This window comes from Candoia aspera, chromosome 2 (genome assembly GCF_035149785.1).
Source record: "Candoia aspera isolate rCanAsp1 chromosome 2, rCanAsp1.hap2, whole genome shotgun sequence".
In the NCBI taxonomy this organism is placed as follows: domain Eukaryota; kingdom Metazoa; phylum Chordata; class Lepidosauria; order Squamata; family Boidae; genus Candoia; species Candoia aspera.
Genome location: NC_086154.1, coordinates 92,052,915 through 92,071,917, shown reverse-complemented (window position 1 = coordinate 92,071,917; position 19,003 = coordinate 92,052,915). Strand labels below are relative to the sequence as shown.

Sequence of the window (19,003 nt, the reverse complement as noted above, 5' to 3'; positions counted from 1 at the left end):
TCTAAAGCCTATATTGAATTGTAAGAAGGAAGAGAGTCTATGATGCAGCATGAATAGATTTACAACAATACTATATAATGCTCAAACACCTCTCTGGGTGCTTGAGCATTATATAGAATGACGGAGTTCTGATTGGTCAGAACAGAGTTGGTGAATGATGATGGGCCAACAGCATAGGCTTCCCTTTGTGTCCCCAAATTGGGGTAGAACTCTGAAGCCACACCCTGAGATCATACATGGAGATCCTGTTTTAGAAAACAAGGCAGAACAAACTATTTATAGACATAAGATATATTACACAGTGCAAGCATTAGCATTTCTATGAAGGAAGCAAAATCCCATCACTTGTATGGGTAAAATATCTTCCCAGTCCTGTAATTAGTGACCACTTAAATCTGTAATCGTTAAGACTGGGAAAGACAGTTGGGAAAGCTGATTATGGCAATGGCTAAAATCATTATATGCTCTTTGGGCAGACAAGAGCGGAAACATGCATGCCTTTCTAATTATGCTTTCTGCTGGCTCTACCACCAAACCCAAAACATTACAGATGATGACTCCACATTATACCTGGGGCTGACAGCACTATTGGAAGAGAGAATCTGGATCTCTTCAACCCATGTAACACAAACAGGGTCCCAGGTCAGCAGGATTCAAGGCTTACACAGTTGGTCTCAGCAGATATGCACACAGTGCCAAATCAAAACAAGATGCCAAATGGCAATGTGCTGAGTGGAATTTGTTGTACCTGTAGATGCTATAGAAATAAAGTATTTATATAGCCAGCTTCAAAGACCCGATACCTTGCTGTGGGCACATTGCTCTTTTACCAGGTTTTGTCCAGAGTGCATCAGGTGAATATCTGTCAGCCTTACCAGGTGGACAGACAGGAAACATGACCAGATGAGCTAATTCTACTGTAAGGCTACATTAACAGAACCTTCCAAGTCTGAAAGTACAATTCACCCTGTCTCCTTTATACCCTGAGTAATTAGGGAGGGACTCTTCTGAGCCTCTTGCCCCACCCACAATCCAGCTGTGGTCTATGCTGTCTCTTATCTGACCATTCCCTAGGCATTGTCTCTGGGCCCAGTCTCCCAAGGTAATTCCCACATACCATTACAGTATCATGGACAAATGAGTAAATCTGACACTATGTTCTGTGACTTATCCTAGGGAAAAAAATGTGGTGTTTTTTTTTTACAGGTTTTGCAGGTTTAATCATATGCTTATTATTATTTTCTTTCACTCCTGGTAGGTATATGCTTGAACACCATAGATAAAACATTTAAGAATATTGATTTTGGGAGTAAAAGAAATTATATTGAGAACATAAGAACCTGCCTTATACAGAATTTAGCTATTAGTCTAAGCCAGTGTTATCAACACTGATATGTAGTGTTTCCCCAAGCTTTCAGATATATTTTTTTCTACTCTATCCACCCAGAAATGTTGAATATTAAATCTGGATCCTGCTACTTTTGGAACTGCAGGAGATTTTATCTTCATCACTTCAGTGCTGCTGAGTAGTTTTGAGACTGGTTCATGAAGAGCTCGGAGAGTTGAGAATAGGATCCAAAAGACAGTGAAAGTAAAGTGAAGACAGAAATACACATGCGCGTGCGCGCACACACACACACACAAAGATTTATAGTAACAGAACACCAGCTCTGCTACATAATTTTCCTGAGCATATTTCTTTGACTCAAGAAGGTTGTAAGAGATAAGCATGTTTTGGCCAGTTGCCCAGACCTTGTTCTTTACTGCTGCCAAATTTGTTGAGAATAAGTCAGCGATGATGTGTGGCTTAATCTTGGATAGTATGGTGGATCTAGCATTTATAGCTGAGAATTGCATTGATGAAAATACTCATCTGTTTGGACACACTGAATCTTTGAAGTTTCTCATTTCCTAAACTAGATGGCAAAGGGTTATAAAGCACTTAGCTATTTCAGAATTGTATGGATTTTTACCTATGTATGGACACAGCCTAGCTGCCTCTAAGATTTGCTATGAAACTGAGGTTTAAGTTAATATGCTTTTCCTCAAAGCATGTTCATGAATTATTCTTGATCATAACTACAGAATCTTTGAAGTTTTTAACATTTTAAGTGTAAATCTCTAAGCTATAATCACAACTTAATTTTACTCAGAAATAAATTTAATTTCTAAATCAGCCTTTAATCCCCAAATTAAACAGATTGTAGTTGGAATAAGAAACCAGTGGCAGAATTTCTGTGGGAAGGATTGAAATGGCTTTGTTTTATCAGTACCTTTATTGTATGAAGCTATCCTGCACCATATATACACTGTTATTAATTATTCAATAATGGCTTGTGAAAGGGAAGAGAGAATGAATTTATTCACTGCTGCTTTGTATGCTAATGGAACTTCCCACCATACAGTGGAAGGAAGTTCTTCCTTCTATTAAAATGGTGCTGCACATGCACTGGAACCTTGGTTCAAAAAGCACTGACATTCATGCTGTTGCCACATAAAAATTACCTTTTGATGTGGATCCTAACTTAACTTTCAGTCTAACTCTCCCTCTCTATAACCATACTTCCTGAATCTGTCAGTTACTCATATCAGCTGAATGGCAAACCTTCATCCTTTCCTTTTTCAGAGTTTGAAATGAAATTGGATATAAATAGAATGATAACTTTTAAGAAACCATCAGAACTCTTTCTCATAGAACAGCATGGGTAAGAAAACATCTTCCCCATGTTGTTCAGGTTTTTCAAATGTCATCTCAGGAAAGATTTTTCCTCCCATTCTTTTCTAAGTTTAAAAACGGGATATACTTGTTTCTACTTTAGCAAACGTCATTAAAATTTAAGAAATTTAACTTTTTTTCCATGAATCACTAAACTTTTATCAGCCAATTCTTGATCCATAATTTGTCTTCTCTTTTTGGGACTATTTCCACCTATATATTTTCATCAGAGAAGCAGAGAAACAACTGAACCCTTTCACCTGAAATTTTGTTTTATGGCTTTAACTTACTGAATTGACATTCTGTTCCCAGCTGACCATAATGTTTCACATTGCACTGCACTTTAATTTTGCAGTTTTCTTAGCCTTCCTTGAAATGTGGCAGCTTATTAATCTCAATATTGGGGCTTCTTCATATACACAACCTACTTAGAAAATATGCTGCCCATTTATTACGAAAAAGACTTTTTTATTTTGATTATGTTCTGAAAATCTTTTTTTTCCCTTGTTAAGAAAGAATAATGCAATTGTACAGTATATAACGTCTCCCCAGATATCTAGAGTTAGGTATTTTAAACTCTTCAGTGCTACCTTGGTAATAAGATATATAATTTCCCCTAGCGAACACAAAATGATAAAATAAGCAAACAGGACTTCTCAACCACTTTGTATTTTGTTTTGATTTTTGCAAATTCTTTGCAACTTTGGTAGAATTCCCTTGAAAGGAAAAGCTTTTTCTTCTGGGAGAGAAATTATTTTTTGAGTGAAGTGATACAAATTTGTCATCAAGGCACTTTTGTTATTCAAGTGGTTTCTTGCTACACTGTTTTAATATTAGGTGCAAAACTTTGTGGCTATGCTAATATAACATGTTTAACTGGGTCATGTGGGGCCATGTGATCAGCTAAACCAAGTCAGCAGTAGTTTAAAGAGGGACAGTTCTAATCCAAAACAGCTGTATGATGCAAATACAGCTGAGAACTAGTGCCTAGGGCAACTTCACCAAAACATCCTCCTTCCTCTGGTTCATCTACTTTATACCACCAACCTCCTGAGCTCCCAAGAGGCGAACAGGGGCAAGAAGAGGTAATCCTCCCCCAGTTTTAATTAACTGGCCCAAATCACATCACTATAATTTGGGGGAGAAAGTTATTAAACACACACACACACAACACAAGCAAGTGACAGGCTCATCGCTATGTTTGTGTTTGATGGTTTTTGTGTGATGTTAGCTGCTCTGTTTTGGACCTGGGCATCCCTAGCTGTATGCCATTGGTTCACAAGGGGTAAATGTTTACTTTAGAACAGCAGCAGATCAATTCTATGTTGGGAATGCCAGCACTCTCTTTGATTAGTTGCTTGTGAGTTTGAAACAGGTTTTCCTTTTGTAAAAAGCCCTCACCTTTTCCAGGTGACTCCTCTGTTTGCTGCAGTTCAAATTATTAAGGTGCATGTTGAACAGCGCAACATCTAATATTTAATTTAAGTAATATAATTTGAGAGAAAGTAGAGAAGTAGTTCTGAATTTAAAGACATCAATACAGTTTTAAAAGACATCATGAGTTGTAATGATAGTACTATATTTTTCCACGCAAGTTTACATCATTGCCTTCAGTATATTAAGTTCTTTTGTTATGGAAACTACAGATGAGGCCATTTCAAGATGCCAGTCAAAGGCATAATGGCTCATAAATTAGGGTAACCCAAAAAGCTATTATATATATATATATATATATATATATATATATATATATATATATATATATATATATTGAAATGGTATTAGTGAGAGATTGTACAATGTCCTAATGCCAGTTCTGAAGCCTGTGTGGTGTTATTTATATTAGTATGAATTAAGTCTGCATTACTGTAATTAGCAATTCTTTAGTCTGGATAGGAAAGAAGTTTAAATAGCAAGATAAATTAGGGCTATTCTTGAGTGCTGCATGAATATTTTTCCCTTCGTTTGCCAGCCGGCACTGATTTGTGTATTTTTAAAATATTTGTTACTTACTGCAATGAATTTCAGACAACTGGCAGATTCTTAGGTCTAGGCTTCCACAGAACCTATAAAGACATGAACCAAGAAATTGTAGATTGCCCCCTCACACAAACACATATACTCAGAATTAGCAGAATGTATGACTGGGCCAGTCACTGTTTATCAACCTAGGATACATTACAGAAGACCGGCTTATAAAATAAAGTAGAATGCATTAACAGTGCAATAAATAAAAAGTGCAGTGTTGATAAGATGGGAACTTTATGAGCCAATTTAGGACAAAGCTTTTTAAAAAGCTTGGGCTATAAATTACAGCAATATAATTTATATTCATGAGTAGACAGTTCAGTGCCTGAACATACCAGTCTATCTGCAGATACATCCTCTGGTGTCTACCAGGTTCCCACTTTATTTTTAAGTTTTTACTTAATGAAAAAAACAAAGGAAAGCAAGCATGCTGCACCACATATCAGACCCTTAGGAATTCTTAAGAAATGAAAAATGGGTTGCTACAACCTAGTCCGTGTTTAGAAATTTGCCAGCATTTGTCCAGAAACAAGAGAAGGGTAAGCAAAGGAGGTTGAAAACATTGTGGGGGACCAGAGGGGGAAACAGAGAAACACCTCACCAATTTGTCTTCAGGTAAATGAAAATATTTGACTCAACATGGCCACTGTGACAGCCATTTGGTTAATAGGCAATTCCAATGGCAACTATTGTGCAAGAGTGCTTGTGTGTGCAGATTTGAAATGTGCCATTAAATCCAAAAAAGTTGGTTACCCCTGGGTTTTTTTTTTTTTTAATCTCTACAGTAGGCTGGGATATGTTGCTTCAGAAGTTACTGAACTTCGGTTCTCATTTTTCAGTGTAGACCTGAACTTTCAAAAATGCTCCACAAAGCAGATTATTAAGGTCCCCTGAACTAATTCAGAAGCCATAGGATACAAGAATAGATTCTTTTGTACATTAGTAAATGTCTGAAAAACAGGAAACAACCCTTTTATAATGTGAAATAAATAATGTATATTTATTTCAAGCTCTTCCAAATGGGATCTCTCAGGGACCAGTGTACAATTATAAGAGATCTGGAATTAAGAGTAAGTACTCAGGTGGCATATCCTGTTGTTATCAAAGTGCTCAGGATAACAGGGTAAAAAGGGGGATGCTAAGAACTCCCAAACTATTTCTGCAAGTTGCATGAATGGTGTCAATGTGGCAAATGCAATTCAGCATAAGCAAGTTCAAAGTGAAGCACATTTCTGGCAAAACAATCCAAGCTTCACATATATTTTAATGCAATATGAGCTGGCAGTGACTGATCAGCAAAGGATGAATGGTAGCTTGGTTACATCACAATGGATGCCTACTGTTAGAAAAAGGGGGAAAAGGTTATTTGAGTAGATGGAATACAAGTAATTTAAATCAATGAATAAATGAATGAATGAATGAATGAATGAATGAATGAATGAATGAATGAATGAATAAAGTGCTTCAGATCATTGGGAAGGAAACTGAAAATACTGTAATTATCAGTTTGTATTTAATAATGGGCAGGTGAGGATGTACCTTTGCTAAGATTGAAAATGATGTTGGATGGATGGATGGTCACTGCTGAGGGTTCCTTGAAGATTATAGGCTTGGAAGAACTAGGGCTCATCCTTTGCTGAGAGTGAATTTTAATCCCTTTTTCAACTGCTAAAGGGATCTTCTCTCTTTTTTTCCTTCCTTGTCCAGTCACCTCTTTCTCTTGCCTCATTTCCATCAAGTTTTGTTTCCTCCTTTCTCTTATCTTTCTTTTTCATGCAGGTGCCCTACTGTATCATTTTAGTTACCACACCTGTAAATATACTGTAGAGCTGGAAAAAGTTTTTTTAAAAAAGAGTGGGGGCAACCAATTTAATTAAGAGGCTAGATTCAGCTCCCTTGCAAGAAATTACTTCAAACATCTGGGGCTTTTTGTACTTTAGAGCGAAAGCAGATAAGTGGAGACAATTAAGTGTCTATGAAATCAGACATGATATGGAAATTTATCTCTTCTTCTCACAATGTTAGGATCATCCATAAAATGTGGGGAGTTTCAAGGCTGCAAAAAAGTAGTAATTATTCTGTACAAATGTACTTATTTAAAATCCATTGTCATCGTATGTAGTGATGAACAGCAGTTTAAAGGGTTCAGAAACAGGCTGGACAAATTCTTGGGGCTCTCCATTGCTACTATTCTTGATGGCTGTTAATTAAATCTGGGATCACCGAGAGCTTATCATACATACTATGTGCCAAGGAGCTCAAGAAGAAGAGGACTATCACTTTCCTTTGAAGGCTGTACTGGATGGGGCTCAGGAGCCTCTTGTTAAATTTATCACGGTACCTTGATAAAAAAAAATGATTTCATAATATGTAACACTGTGAGGATGGAGGTGGCAATATCATTATAACAATGATATATTATATTATAACATATCATATAATCTCATTGTAACAAAGCGATGAGAAAAGTTCCACTGGTCACATTTTCAAGGATGGAGGAACTAAGGCAGGTGCCATAATGGCTATAGCTTGATCCCATGTATAGGATGACATGTAAGAAAGTGCTTGAGGAAGACTCAAGCAAGGGCAGGCTCTGGCATTGTTATGTAGTAGCATTAATCATTCTTGTGTCTCTTTACTAACCTGGTCCCAGATGAACAGCAGGAAGGAGAAATTAAGAGCATATACTTGTGAACCTTAGGAAGGCTTTAGGAGCACTGTATAATATTCAGCATTATCAGATATTTCCCTGACAGTTTTTTTTTAATTGAAATGTGTTTATATTCCATCACATCAATTGCTGTTCTAAATGGTTTGGGAAGCAATTAAAAAGAAACAAGAACAGACATCTGAAATATCTTCAGGCAATTTATGATTCTATGATTAAGGTACTTAAAAATGTGTGTGGCCATCAATTTAAGATGCGTTGCCAATTTTCATATTTAATAATATATCTTTTAGAAATGTATAGAGAAAAATTAATTTCTAATGTAGGAATAGGGAATATCCAGCTGTCACGTTTGCAACTGTTCCCTTAACTCTGTTGGAATAGTGTGCTTATTTTTTGTAACCAACATCTGCTCTTGTTTGGTATATCATCTAGCTAGGCCCGGAATGAAGAAAAGTTCTACAGAGAAAGAGAAAGCAAAATCAATAATAATAATAATAATAATAATAATAATAATAATAATAATAATAGCAGTAGTCATAGTAGTAGTATTGTCCTCCTTCAACCCTTTCGTTACTGTAGATAGATGCCATTCAAGCTAAAATCATAGGGCTTACTTGACACACTAAAATCTTAGGGCTTACTTGACACACTGGTCAACTGACAAGTCAAAGATTATTGAATAATCCGTAATGTGGCAGTAGTTCAATACTGTGAAGTATTCCAAGAAGCCGTGATGCTAATAATAGTTAAAGGATTGGCCAGTTGCCTGCTTAGCACATGTTACTTTATAAATGGACCAGCTGTTTTTTTTTTAAAAAAAGTTGTTTTCCTGGTATTCGGGACTAAAAAAACTATACATAATCATTCACTTTTACATTTTGTATAAATAAAAAGTAATTTCATCATTTTATAAATATTTTTGTATTTAGCAATATGATTAAAATGTATTCTTTTACATGATTTTAGAAAAGTAAGCTATTTTTAAATACTGAATTCATTACATCTTTTTTGGTTTAGTCAAATATTAAACCCCATTGACTTGCTGGTTTATTTAAAATAGCCACTGTGGTACATCATTTAAAACCTGGTAGAATTCTTTGTACCCATTGCTTTCGAAAAATATTTCATTCATCCCCTGCTTACTGAGTATACAACTTGCTGGAAAATAGAAGAGGGAGACATATGATTTCTGATTTAGCCTGCCTGCTTGTTTTGTGTGCAGGTGTAGGGATTCTGCGTATGCAAACATTTTAGAAATTGAATTGCTTACCTCCTTCTCTTGCTTGTTTGTTTGTTTGATACTGAAGAAAGACATGTCCTCCTGGGGGTGTAAACAAGCCTGAGTTGCGGCCCTTTTCTCAGGGGAGTTTGTAAGAACTCATTAATTAATTTGAGAAGCTTTCATGTTCTCATTCAAAGACACAGCAAAATCCAGCCACTGCTGAAAGGCAGCACATGATTAATATTATTGATCATGTTAATAAATATGCATATTATGGTAGACTTTCTAGTTCTTGTCAGAGAGTGACATAAAACTGAAAGAAGTCTGTTAGCTTATTGAAAAAGAAAAAAATTATTCAAACCCAGAACTCCACCTTTGTTCAGTCTTATGCTCATTCATATATACATAACTGACTGCAACATGAAGTGATAGGGATGGGTATCAGCTGCCTTTTCCCTCTTACCCAGTGTCACCTGCTAGCAGGAAAACCAACCACCAACTGTGTGTGGAGTGGGAAGGGACTCAGAATTTGAGCAGTCCCTTCCCCAGCATACCTTTGCAGATGGTTGATTTCAGTTCTGTGAGGATTAAATCAAATCAAATCAAAACCTTTAGGCCAAAGAACACTACAGTAAAAATACATAAACTGGTAATTATTATTAAAAGTAAAAAGTAGACATAAAATAGAAAAAAAAATACATGAAACAATATAATAACAATAACACTGGCAATCACCAAAATTTGTACCAATTTTCAGTCATAGGTAGGACAGACGGAACAAATGGTGGCACAAAATCAAACAAACTGGAAAGATATGTCAGGGTGGGGATCAATACTGAAAACACTATTGCTAGCAAATGTCACTGGAACCAGTAAATAGTAACTGCCAGTTGCCCCTTCCCTTCCCCTCCTTAGTGCAGCATTCCTCCCTCACACCCACTTCCTTTCATGCTGAGTTGGGGAAGCACACGCACACAAAAGCCCATCCATTAGGCATTCCCTTTCCTTTCATCCACATCCAGCCCTGCTTATGCTCCAGCCAGGTGACCTTTCCAGGGTGTGTGTGTGTGTTGACAGCTTGGAGACTATATTTCTTTCCACAGCTGAACACCAAACCTTTGCAGCATCCACCTTAATGCTTTGTAGGAGAAACAACTCAAAGCCTCTCTGGAAACCCTTTGCAGTGAGCCTCACATGGTATTCAGCATCCCAAACTGCATCCCCTTAATCCTGATTCCACTGGGAATCATATAATGATTTCTAAAAGTTGTAGCCCTGGGGATATCAACCTGGTAATATTCTAATGGATAGAAATATTATCTATCTATCCATCCATCCATCCATCCTGGAGAAAGAAAAGTGCCACAATGAAAGTCAGCACTTGTACATAATGGGAGAGAGAGCCACTACACAAATCTTGTGAAGCCTTTATTTTTGTCTACCAATGGGAATACCAATCTCCTTGAAGCCCTGCATTTCATGAGATTGATATTCTCAAGAATATAGGAAATAGGAAGAAATAGCCCACACCACTGAGGTGTCAGGTCTTGTTGGCAGCCTCAGCATAAATTATCATGTAGGTGCTGAGGACAGGGGCCAGATGGGAGAGGGTGGTCCCACAGCAGACTTCTATCACAGTACCTGCCCTCTAGAACAGCATCCCTCCAGAGATCCATGTGGCTTCTGATGATATTTAAAAAGTCATTGAAAATTTGGCTGTTCCTCCAGGCCTTGGGGTAGGTTGGTGGTTGAGCTCCTGTAGGATGTTTTGTTTGTTATAGAAAGTTTGCCTTCTGGACACATCTGTCTGTTTCTTTTTTTTTAATGGTTCCTGCCCTTTTTTAAGTAAGAAGCTGGTCAGAGTTATTTGGAGTCAGGTGGCCCTTAAATTGTATTAAATACGTAAAATAAATACTGGGCCAGTTGGAGTCCTGCTGATCACTAACATCCAAAGACTCCTCCTCCATGAGCTTTATAGGAGGACCTCTAGTGTGATAGCAGGAAAACACTACTTACAGGCCAGTACACCTTAGCTCAGCTTCAGCCTGTCTCAGCAGTGTGCTGATGATGAGATGGAGGCTAGGTTATGAGGTCATGGCTTCAAGAAATGGTTAATAAGGCATCTCTGTGCTATAGTAGTCAGTATGTGTAGATGAATCCTAAGAAAGTATTTTTCCTCACTATGTGCCATCGGGGCATACAGGAATCAAGCAGTACAAGCGTGTTGATGGAAAAGGGGAGTACCTTCCTTTTCTCCTTTCCCAAACCCTGCTATGTGGCAATGTGCATGTGCCTTCCATATGGCAATATGAACCGTTTTGATCTCCAATTGACTGGGTGAAGACAGGTCCCCTATAGACTTAGAAGGCATCTTATTTAGAAATGCAAGTATCAGCTTTTCCCGGATTGCAAGGAAAACATCAACATTGCTACAGAAAATGAACTAGAGCTCTAAAAAGTACTACTGTTCCTTTAACCGTATGATGCTATAGCAGGAGTTGTATTGCATCTTTTCCTGCTTTAAGATCTTTTCTCAGTGAACATAAGTTGCTTTAGGTTCAGCTTAATGCTTTGACAGAACACTGTGCCTAAAGGCTGACACCTGCTTTTAAGTCTAACATGCTATTTTCCTTGTCAGGCAGTTTTCAAACATGGTGCTTCTATGTGTCCAACTGTGTCCATGTTAAGAAATCCAGGATGCCAATGAGTAGCTATTCTGGTATTTAACACACATGACAGCTTGACTGAACACTTGCATTGATTAGAAAAAGGTTTGTCTCTAGAGCCTAGGAAACTACAATTTAAGAAATTGTAAACCATTGGAGGATTGTTAATGTTTTGTTAAAAATGCAATTGTTCATGAAAAGCTTCAAAATGTGCCTGAGTAGATATCTTGTGTCATTATTTTGATATTTCTGTGTTGAATCTGAATTATTGTTTCTCTGCCTAATGACATTTTTGGCTACTAAACCATGAACAGTCACTTGAATATAGATTACATGCTCCAGCCCAGAAAGGGCTGTAAATTGTTCTATCTTTATCTATGGACAAATGCTTGTGGACAAAGGAAATACATCCACAGAAGTCTGAAAGTGAGGAATCCCTTCTCCAATAGTCCATAATTCCCAGCTTTTTTAAGCATAAGAAAGAGAGAGCTAGTTTCTAGCCCTTTTGGAAGTTTCTAGTACTTCTGAAAATTAAAAGATTAAAGAAAAGCAATACTCTTTTGCACATTTTGTAAAAAAAGTGTGTTCCTCCTTGTTTGTATTTTTTGTCAATGAATGCCTGTTTAAACAACCCTGCAAATACCCTGGTAATACTGAGCCCATTTTCAGGAAAGCAGTTGTGGAGTTTAATAAGGCTGTGCACGCTTTGAAAATGACCCAGACCTTTTGTGAGCACCACATCTCCCTCCTGTTTGTTAAAGAAACCCAACCATCACTAGGCTTCTTTCAGCAAACACTTTCTGAATCATTTGCATAGTGTGCAGCATCCTAGTGTTGCGCAATCCTGCAGAGTAATCTACTATTTATTATCCAACCTCCTGTTGTCTGGGCTTGGCTTTGTTTTTTGGAAAATATAGTTGGGGGGAGCTTCAGTGTATTCAAGTCTGGAATAATTTGTATGTATGTGTGTAGCAATTAAGCATAGCACGTTTTTCTTTCTCTTCCCTCTTGGGTGGGTCATTGACTTCTCTTTTAGAGCAAGTGATAAGGCTGAAGCAATCTTGTGTGGTCTGGCTGTTTGGAAATTGGTGTCTTCTAATGTATTACCTGATCTCTTGCATGTTACACAGAGAACTGCAAACTAATTCAAGACAAAGTATTTATTTATGCATTACATTTATCTCTTGAATAACAGACAACAGAGTTACTTTGATCTGCCTTTTGACTGGCCAGAAGTACCTCCATCTTGACTGGCCAGAAGTACCTCCATCTAAGATGATTTAAGAATTAATTTGTTTTCCTACATTTATTCCAGTAGTTTTTTGATGCCAAAGAAGAATGGAATTATCCTGCATCTGAAATTGAAATTATGATGTAAAGCTGAAAACCATAGTAGAGTTTATAATGTCAAATAATGGTTTACTGGAAAGTTAAACAAGGTTTAGATGAAGAGGATGGCAGAAGAATAGAAAAGTACAATTTATATGACTGGCTCCTGATTTCACAGAGAGTCAATGATTAGCACCACATTTAAGCAAACATAACCTCTGCATCAATTCGACACTGTCAAGCTGTTCTAGGTAAAGGAGAGCTAAAACAGATACTCAGCCACAGGGGTATGTTTTAAAAGGTTTAATTTTCACTGAACTCAGGTTCAGCCAATATGATTTTAACAGAGTAGTAACTTTATCTCCTTTCTGGCCCTCATTTGTAACTCCAGAAAGGCTGTGCTCTTTAGCCTTTTGTTCTGTTTACAGTTTCCCCCTTCTGAAAGTAATTCTTATGGTTGAACATTATTGCAGAACTTTGTCATGGTTCTTTTTACTTTTAGTCAGAGAAAACTATAGTTAATATGTTGTTTGTTGTTTGTTTTAAATATATATCTATCTTGCTGAAATTAAAAAAAAACCTCTTGGATTCTTATGTAGAATATTAAGAATTATAATAAAATAAAAACAACACCAGCCAAACATAAGAAATATACAATAAAAATAAAAGTTAAAGATAGCAAGTCAGATATCATCAGTATGCCAATGATATTCAGGTATTTGGAATCCCACATCTGGAGATGTTCCATCTCTAGTCCCAAATGGAGTCGCACTTCTCCCTTCAGGACTGATGCACAACTTGGGGGTCCTCTTGGACACACAGCTCTTACTGGGGAAGTTGGTGGCAGCTGTGACCAGAAAGGCCTTCATACAAATTCATCTGGTATACAAATTGTGCCCATACTTGAATCAGGAGATCCTTAAAGGCTGTCAGTTATGCTTTGGTTACCTATCTTTTGGAATTTGCTCTACATGAGGCTGCCCATGAGGACTACTCAGAAGCTGCAGGTGGTCCAGAATGCAGCAGCACAGGCAGTTATAGGCCTACCTGGTATGCCTATGTAACACACGTGCTGCTTGAGCTGCACTTGTTACCAGTAGGCTTTCAGGTGCAATTCAGTGTTCTGGTTACCACCAATAAAGCTCTTCATGGCATAGGGCCTGGTTATCTGAGGAACTGTCTCCAGTAGTTTCTGCCTGTCCTCTGCCTGGAAGAGTTGGCATGTTCTGAATTCCACCAAATAAACTATCTTCTGATAGGACCCAGGAAGTTGGCCTTCTCTGTCGTGCCTGGCCCCTGCAATAGTATCTGCCCAGAGGCTTGTATGTTCCCCTCCCCTGACTTTATTCAAATGACCCAATAAAACCTGGCTCTTTGCCCAGTCTTTGGCCTATTGAGAGTGGCAGACCTCTTATGGGGGTAATTGGTCTGTTACATATCACTTGGGCAATTGTTGCCTATATTTCTATGTGTATTGGCATATGACCATGATGTCTATTTCCTGGCACTTTTATGCATATGCTAAGAGGGAAAACTAAGTTATGTTATCCATTATATAGAAGGAAGGGAATATACCAGTTGGAAGGAAGAGAGCATTTATGTTTAGCTGAATCTTAAGCAAAGTATCTTTTCCTACTTAATTCCCATTAATTCCCATTTTCTTCATGCCCCTGCCTCTCACCAGTCCTAGTTCCTTTCACATTCCCTCCAAGCACATAGGTATTTACCGGGAAAACAAGAGGATGGAAGTGATAAAATTTGTGTCGTGACATCTCAGTGCTAACTTTGCCCCTTAAATATGTGTGTGCCAGATTGTATCACAGGCACAAAAAGGCAGAGCTTTTGTTGTGACATCACAATGCATGTTTCATCATTTTGGCATCAAGTTGCAGTAGAATGCAGGGCCGCAACTAGGGTCTGTGTCACCCGGGGCAAACATGGATTCCACACCCATTTTGGCTCCCCCCTAATGCTCATTTTGGCACCCCCTCCAGTGCGGTGCCGGGGACACATGCCCTAGTTGCGGCCCTGGTAGAATGAAATTATTATTTTCATTATTAACTTTGCACTTCATTATTTTGTAAAAAGTATTAAGAAGAATGAATCAGTCTTCTACAATAGCAATATGTCTGTTGTGGACCAGTGTTTTTAAGGTTTTCTGGTTTTTTAATGCAAAGGTAATTCTTTTCCATTAGCTATTATTGGGAACTGCTGACAATTTAAGTGTATGCTTACTGTGGAAATTAGAAGACATCAACCACCACTACCACCACCACCTCATCATCATCATCATCACTACTACTACTATTACTATTAAATTGCTAATAGATCTTCATTATGCAGGAAAGTCTTCTCACCTTTGTTTGTAATTCAGCTTTTGTAACATTACATTTTAATTCTTTTAATGTGCTGTACATTGCTGTTTCTGAGCCATGCTCAGTCCTGAAAATGGTGCAAAATTCTATGGTTTTCTGGATGGGTGGACCATAAATAAGACATTACTGATTTTCCAGAGTCTGAACTTGTTTTGTACTAAGGTTTCTAAGGCTTCCATTAGCCTTCTGGGTATAATTAAAGATGTTAGACATAGCTTCTGATGCCCTGAACTGTATTTAAAAACAACCAGTCTTCTCATTGTCCCATGTGACAGACAGGAACTTTTTACACTACCATTTGTTCAACAAGTATGAATCTCAGCAGCATATAGGTTATATGTTTTCAGTTGTTATTTATATCATTTTCCTTTTTCTCTGGAAATTTATCAGAGTTCAAGCCTGAACGGTTCAAGTCACAAATTTTCTGTTTGAGTTGGCATTCGAAGAAAAACTAGTATTGTTACTAAAGTTAAAGCATTCATCATTAACCTTGAATTGGATTCAAATCACTACCAAGCAACTTGACTTTTTTCTCGTTCATTCAGGTCACTGGCCCAGTTTTTACATAATGCTAAACTATTAGGTCACGTCTTCCTTTCTGTGACAATGTGATCTGGGAATCATCCATTAGGGCTTAATCATAATTGATGATAATAAGGTTTGTTTGTTTTACCTGAGCACGATGTATGAAGGAGAGGCATTGTCAACACATAATTATACAATTAACACTAAACATTGAGCAAACAGAAGCTTCCTTTCCTTGTCATTTTTGTTACTGGTTTACTTTGTATTTCCAAATGGATAGATTGTTTTGCTATATTACATTTGTTAACTGTGATCAATTCATCTACATTGCAGGCATTTTTTGTTCAAGACGTCATCTGGAACAACTCCTCTGTTCAGTAGTTCTTCCCCTGGATACCCGCTGACCTCAGGAACAGTTTACACACCGCCCCCCCGACTGTTACCTAGAAATACTTTCTCCAGAAATGCATTCAAGCTGAAAAAGCCCTCCAAATACTGTAGCTGGAAGTGTGCTGCTTTATCAGCTATTGCTGCTGCAATCTTGCTTGCCATACTGTTGGCCTATTTTATAGGTAAGTCCCATGTTTCCAAAGACCATGCGTGAACTGCTGAACAATTTCAGGTCAGCCCACTCTGCTCTTATTCATGCAAAACAAAAAAAGTCCTCAACAGTGCTATTTCCAAAATCATACTGAGTGGAGAAGGATTGTATTTTTAAAAGGAAATAAGATTTTTCAGATCAATCAGACAATAGTTCTTGTATTAGCACAGCCCAGAGCCAGCTACTTTAAGTTTCAGTCCTGTGTAGTGTATAATGGTCAGGGAGTTGGTCTAGTACCAGAAAAATCCAAGCCCAAGTCAATACTCAGCTGTAGAAGCTAACTACAAGACTTTGGGATGTTCACTATCTCTCAGGTTAACCTCCCTTGCAAGTTTTTTGTTGAAAGGATGACATTTGACTAGGTAGTACTATGTAATTCCTGGGAAGAAAAAAAAATGGATGGGATAGAAATGAAAAATATAATAAATAAACCTTGAATCTTCATGATTTGGTTAGTTATTCAAAACTAATATCTGAAGCTTTCCCAACATAACTTAGTTCTATCCCTTCTATGTATCATAAAATGACTGAAAATATATATATAACCTTGTAGTAAGGCTCTGTGAATATTGAAAATAACTTGGTATACATTCCAAGTTATATGCAATGTTACATTCCTTCTCCCATTGCTCCAAATTAAGATGGGTCTGTTTCTGAATCATATCAGAGTATAGCTCCCATTTCTCTTCCTATTACACTCATATTTTATTATCTGTAAAATACTTGATATTCTTCATATAAACTCAATTTACATAAAACCCCTATGTAACTTTCTTCCTTACTCCAGCCTGTCTTGCTCAGGGGTACTGATTTGGCAGCTCTGTACTCCTTCATTGTTAGATTGTGTTGTCTTTATTTCTGAATCAGCTCATCGATTGTGCTACTGTCTGATTTTGATACTGATCTTTCCTTTAAACTGTCCTCAGATGTTAAGTACACTATAGCAAGACATTTTGGTAGTCAATGGGCTTTTCTCTTTCACCATAACTATAATGACAACCATAACTCAGGAACTTCTCTTGTTTCCTTTGTTCAAATCATCATTAGATTACATAGTAAGAATACTCTTCCAGGTACCAAAGATGTGCAAACATGATACATATAGCAAGGTTAGTATACCAATGCATTTTGCTTCTGACATACAGTAGTTTATTGAGGAAAAGTGGAGAGAAGAGACCAAAATAACTTTATGTGGGTGAAAATATATGTGAGGAAACTAAAGAAAGATGATTCAGAGTGAAGAGTAGTATTTTTTAATATAAAATTGGGGATAACACCATTACCTCTACTATGGACTTTGTATTGCACTTCTATATTAGATCTGTCATACTAAATACCCCTGATAAAGTTGACTGGACTTCTTCTAAGTAAATCTGTACAGTATTTCACTGTTCTCTTATTTGTCTCATACAAAATCACAAACTGAATTTGATGTCTGTGGATATTTATCTAGATAGCTATTAGAGAGCAATGAGTACAGTGATCAAAAACCAGTTTTAATATGGACAGCACCCAAATAGGAGGTGGTTGGGATCCCAGATAAGTTGCTCTGAAGTTCCTGAAGAAATCTGAAACAGAATGAATGAAGAATGAAGTTAAATTCTATTAAATTTTATTGTGATTAGCATACAAATAGCATTTTTCCATCACTTTTGCTTTTACACATTATAATTTAATTTATAATTTATAATGTAATTTAAATTGTCTATATACCTAGTTTATTACTTTGTAAAAAGGAAATAATTGAAAGCTATTTTCTGCCCTCTTCTGGAAGATACTGAAATACTTCTATGTTCAGTATTTGAGTTTGGCAGTATTTGTATTATGAGCCATACCAGTCAGATGGATCGATGCTAGCAACCCCTTGGCATAGAACATTTACACAGGATTACAGCAACATCCAGTAAAGAGCTGAGTGAATTTACAAATATTAGTCCCAACAGTGAGATGTACCACCACATGGATGCATTTTTATCAAGCTGCAGATGGTAAGCTAATATTTTAATTGGTCCTCAGTAAGAGAAGATATACCCCAATTAAGGCACCGGGGTTGAGTGGTAGAGCCTGCAGAGAGTTGTTGGGGCATCATGGGAGGTTGATCAGGGTGCCAGGTTTTTAGGGGTTTTTTATATGTTATTACAGTTTTATTGCTGAGAGCCACCCAGAGTTGTTTTAAGATGGGAGGCCATACAAATCTTTTAAAACAAACAAACAAAATTAAGAGCTCTCCTTTAAGGCAAGGATGGAAAACTTGTGAACCACCATAGGCTGCTGAACTGCAACTCCCAGCTTCCCCAGCCTTAATCATTGTGAATGGCACAGAACGTTGTAGTTCAGCTATAGATCTACTATGGATGGCTGCAGGCTTCTGTTCTTACAATAAGGATTTCTTCATGACTGCACTTTATAGTCAAATATACTTGGAGCTAAATAAACATATAATCCTTGAGCTTCAGTGTCTATAATGTTTTTTTGAGCCATGCAGCAATTTTTGAAGATACCATACTTTGCCAGCACTAACAACCTAGCACTCACAATGTTTGTTTTGCTCAGGAGGAAATAATCAAGTTTTCACAATGTTTCCATTCTTATCATGGTTAAAATATAAAGCAGCAACTACAAAAACACCAATGTGTTGTGCAAAGCATTTGAAAGGGCAAAGTACACCTCTTCGAAGTGTTGAAACAGCTTCATCCTCTGAGAATCTTGAGGCAGCTGCTTTGAAGGCTTTTTCCAGCTGTGGGCGGAGACATGACTTCTTCTGGGACTGACAGTGAAGTGGCTTATCTGCCCACACGTGCAAAGGAACCTGAGAAAGCCTCATATTCCCTGAGTCTTCCAGAAAGCACAGCTGCTTCAGCACTTTGAGA

General features: G+C 37.4%; 1 protein-coding gene across 1 annotated transcript in view; it reads left to right on the top strand.

Annotated features, from left to right (window-relative positions):
* Positions 1 to 19,003, top strand: part of TENM2 (teneurin transmembrane protein 2) — an 874,568-nt gene that overhangs the window by 588,833 nt on the left and 266,732 nt on the right. The window contains exon 5 of the mRNA XM_063292454.1: positions 15,866 to 16,104. Within this exon, the coding sequence (XP_063148524.1) occupies positions 15,866 to 16,104 (239 nt within the window). The remainder of the gene's footprint in view (positions 1 to 15,865; positions 16,105 to 19,003) is intronic.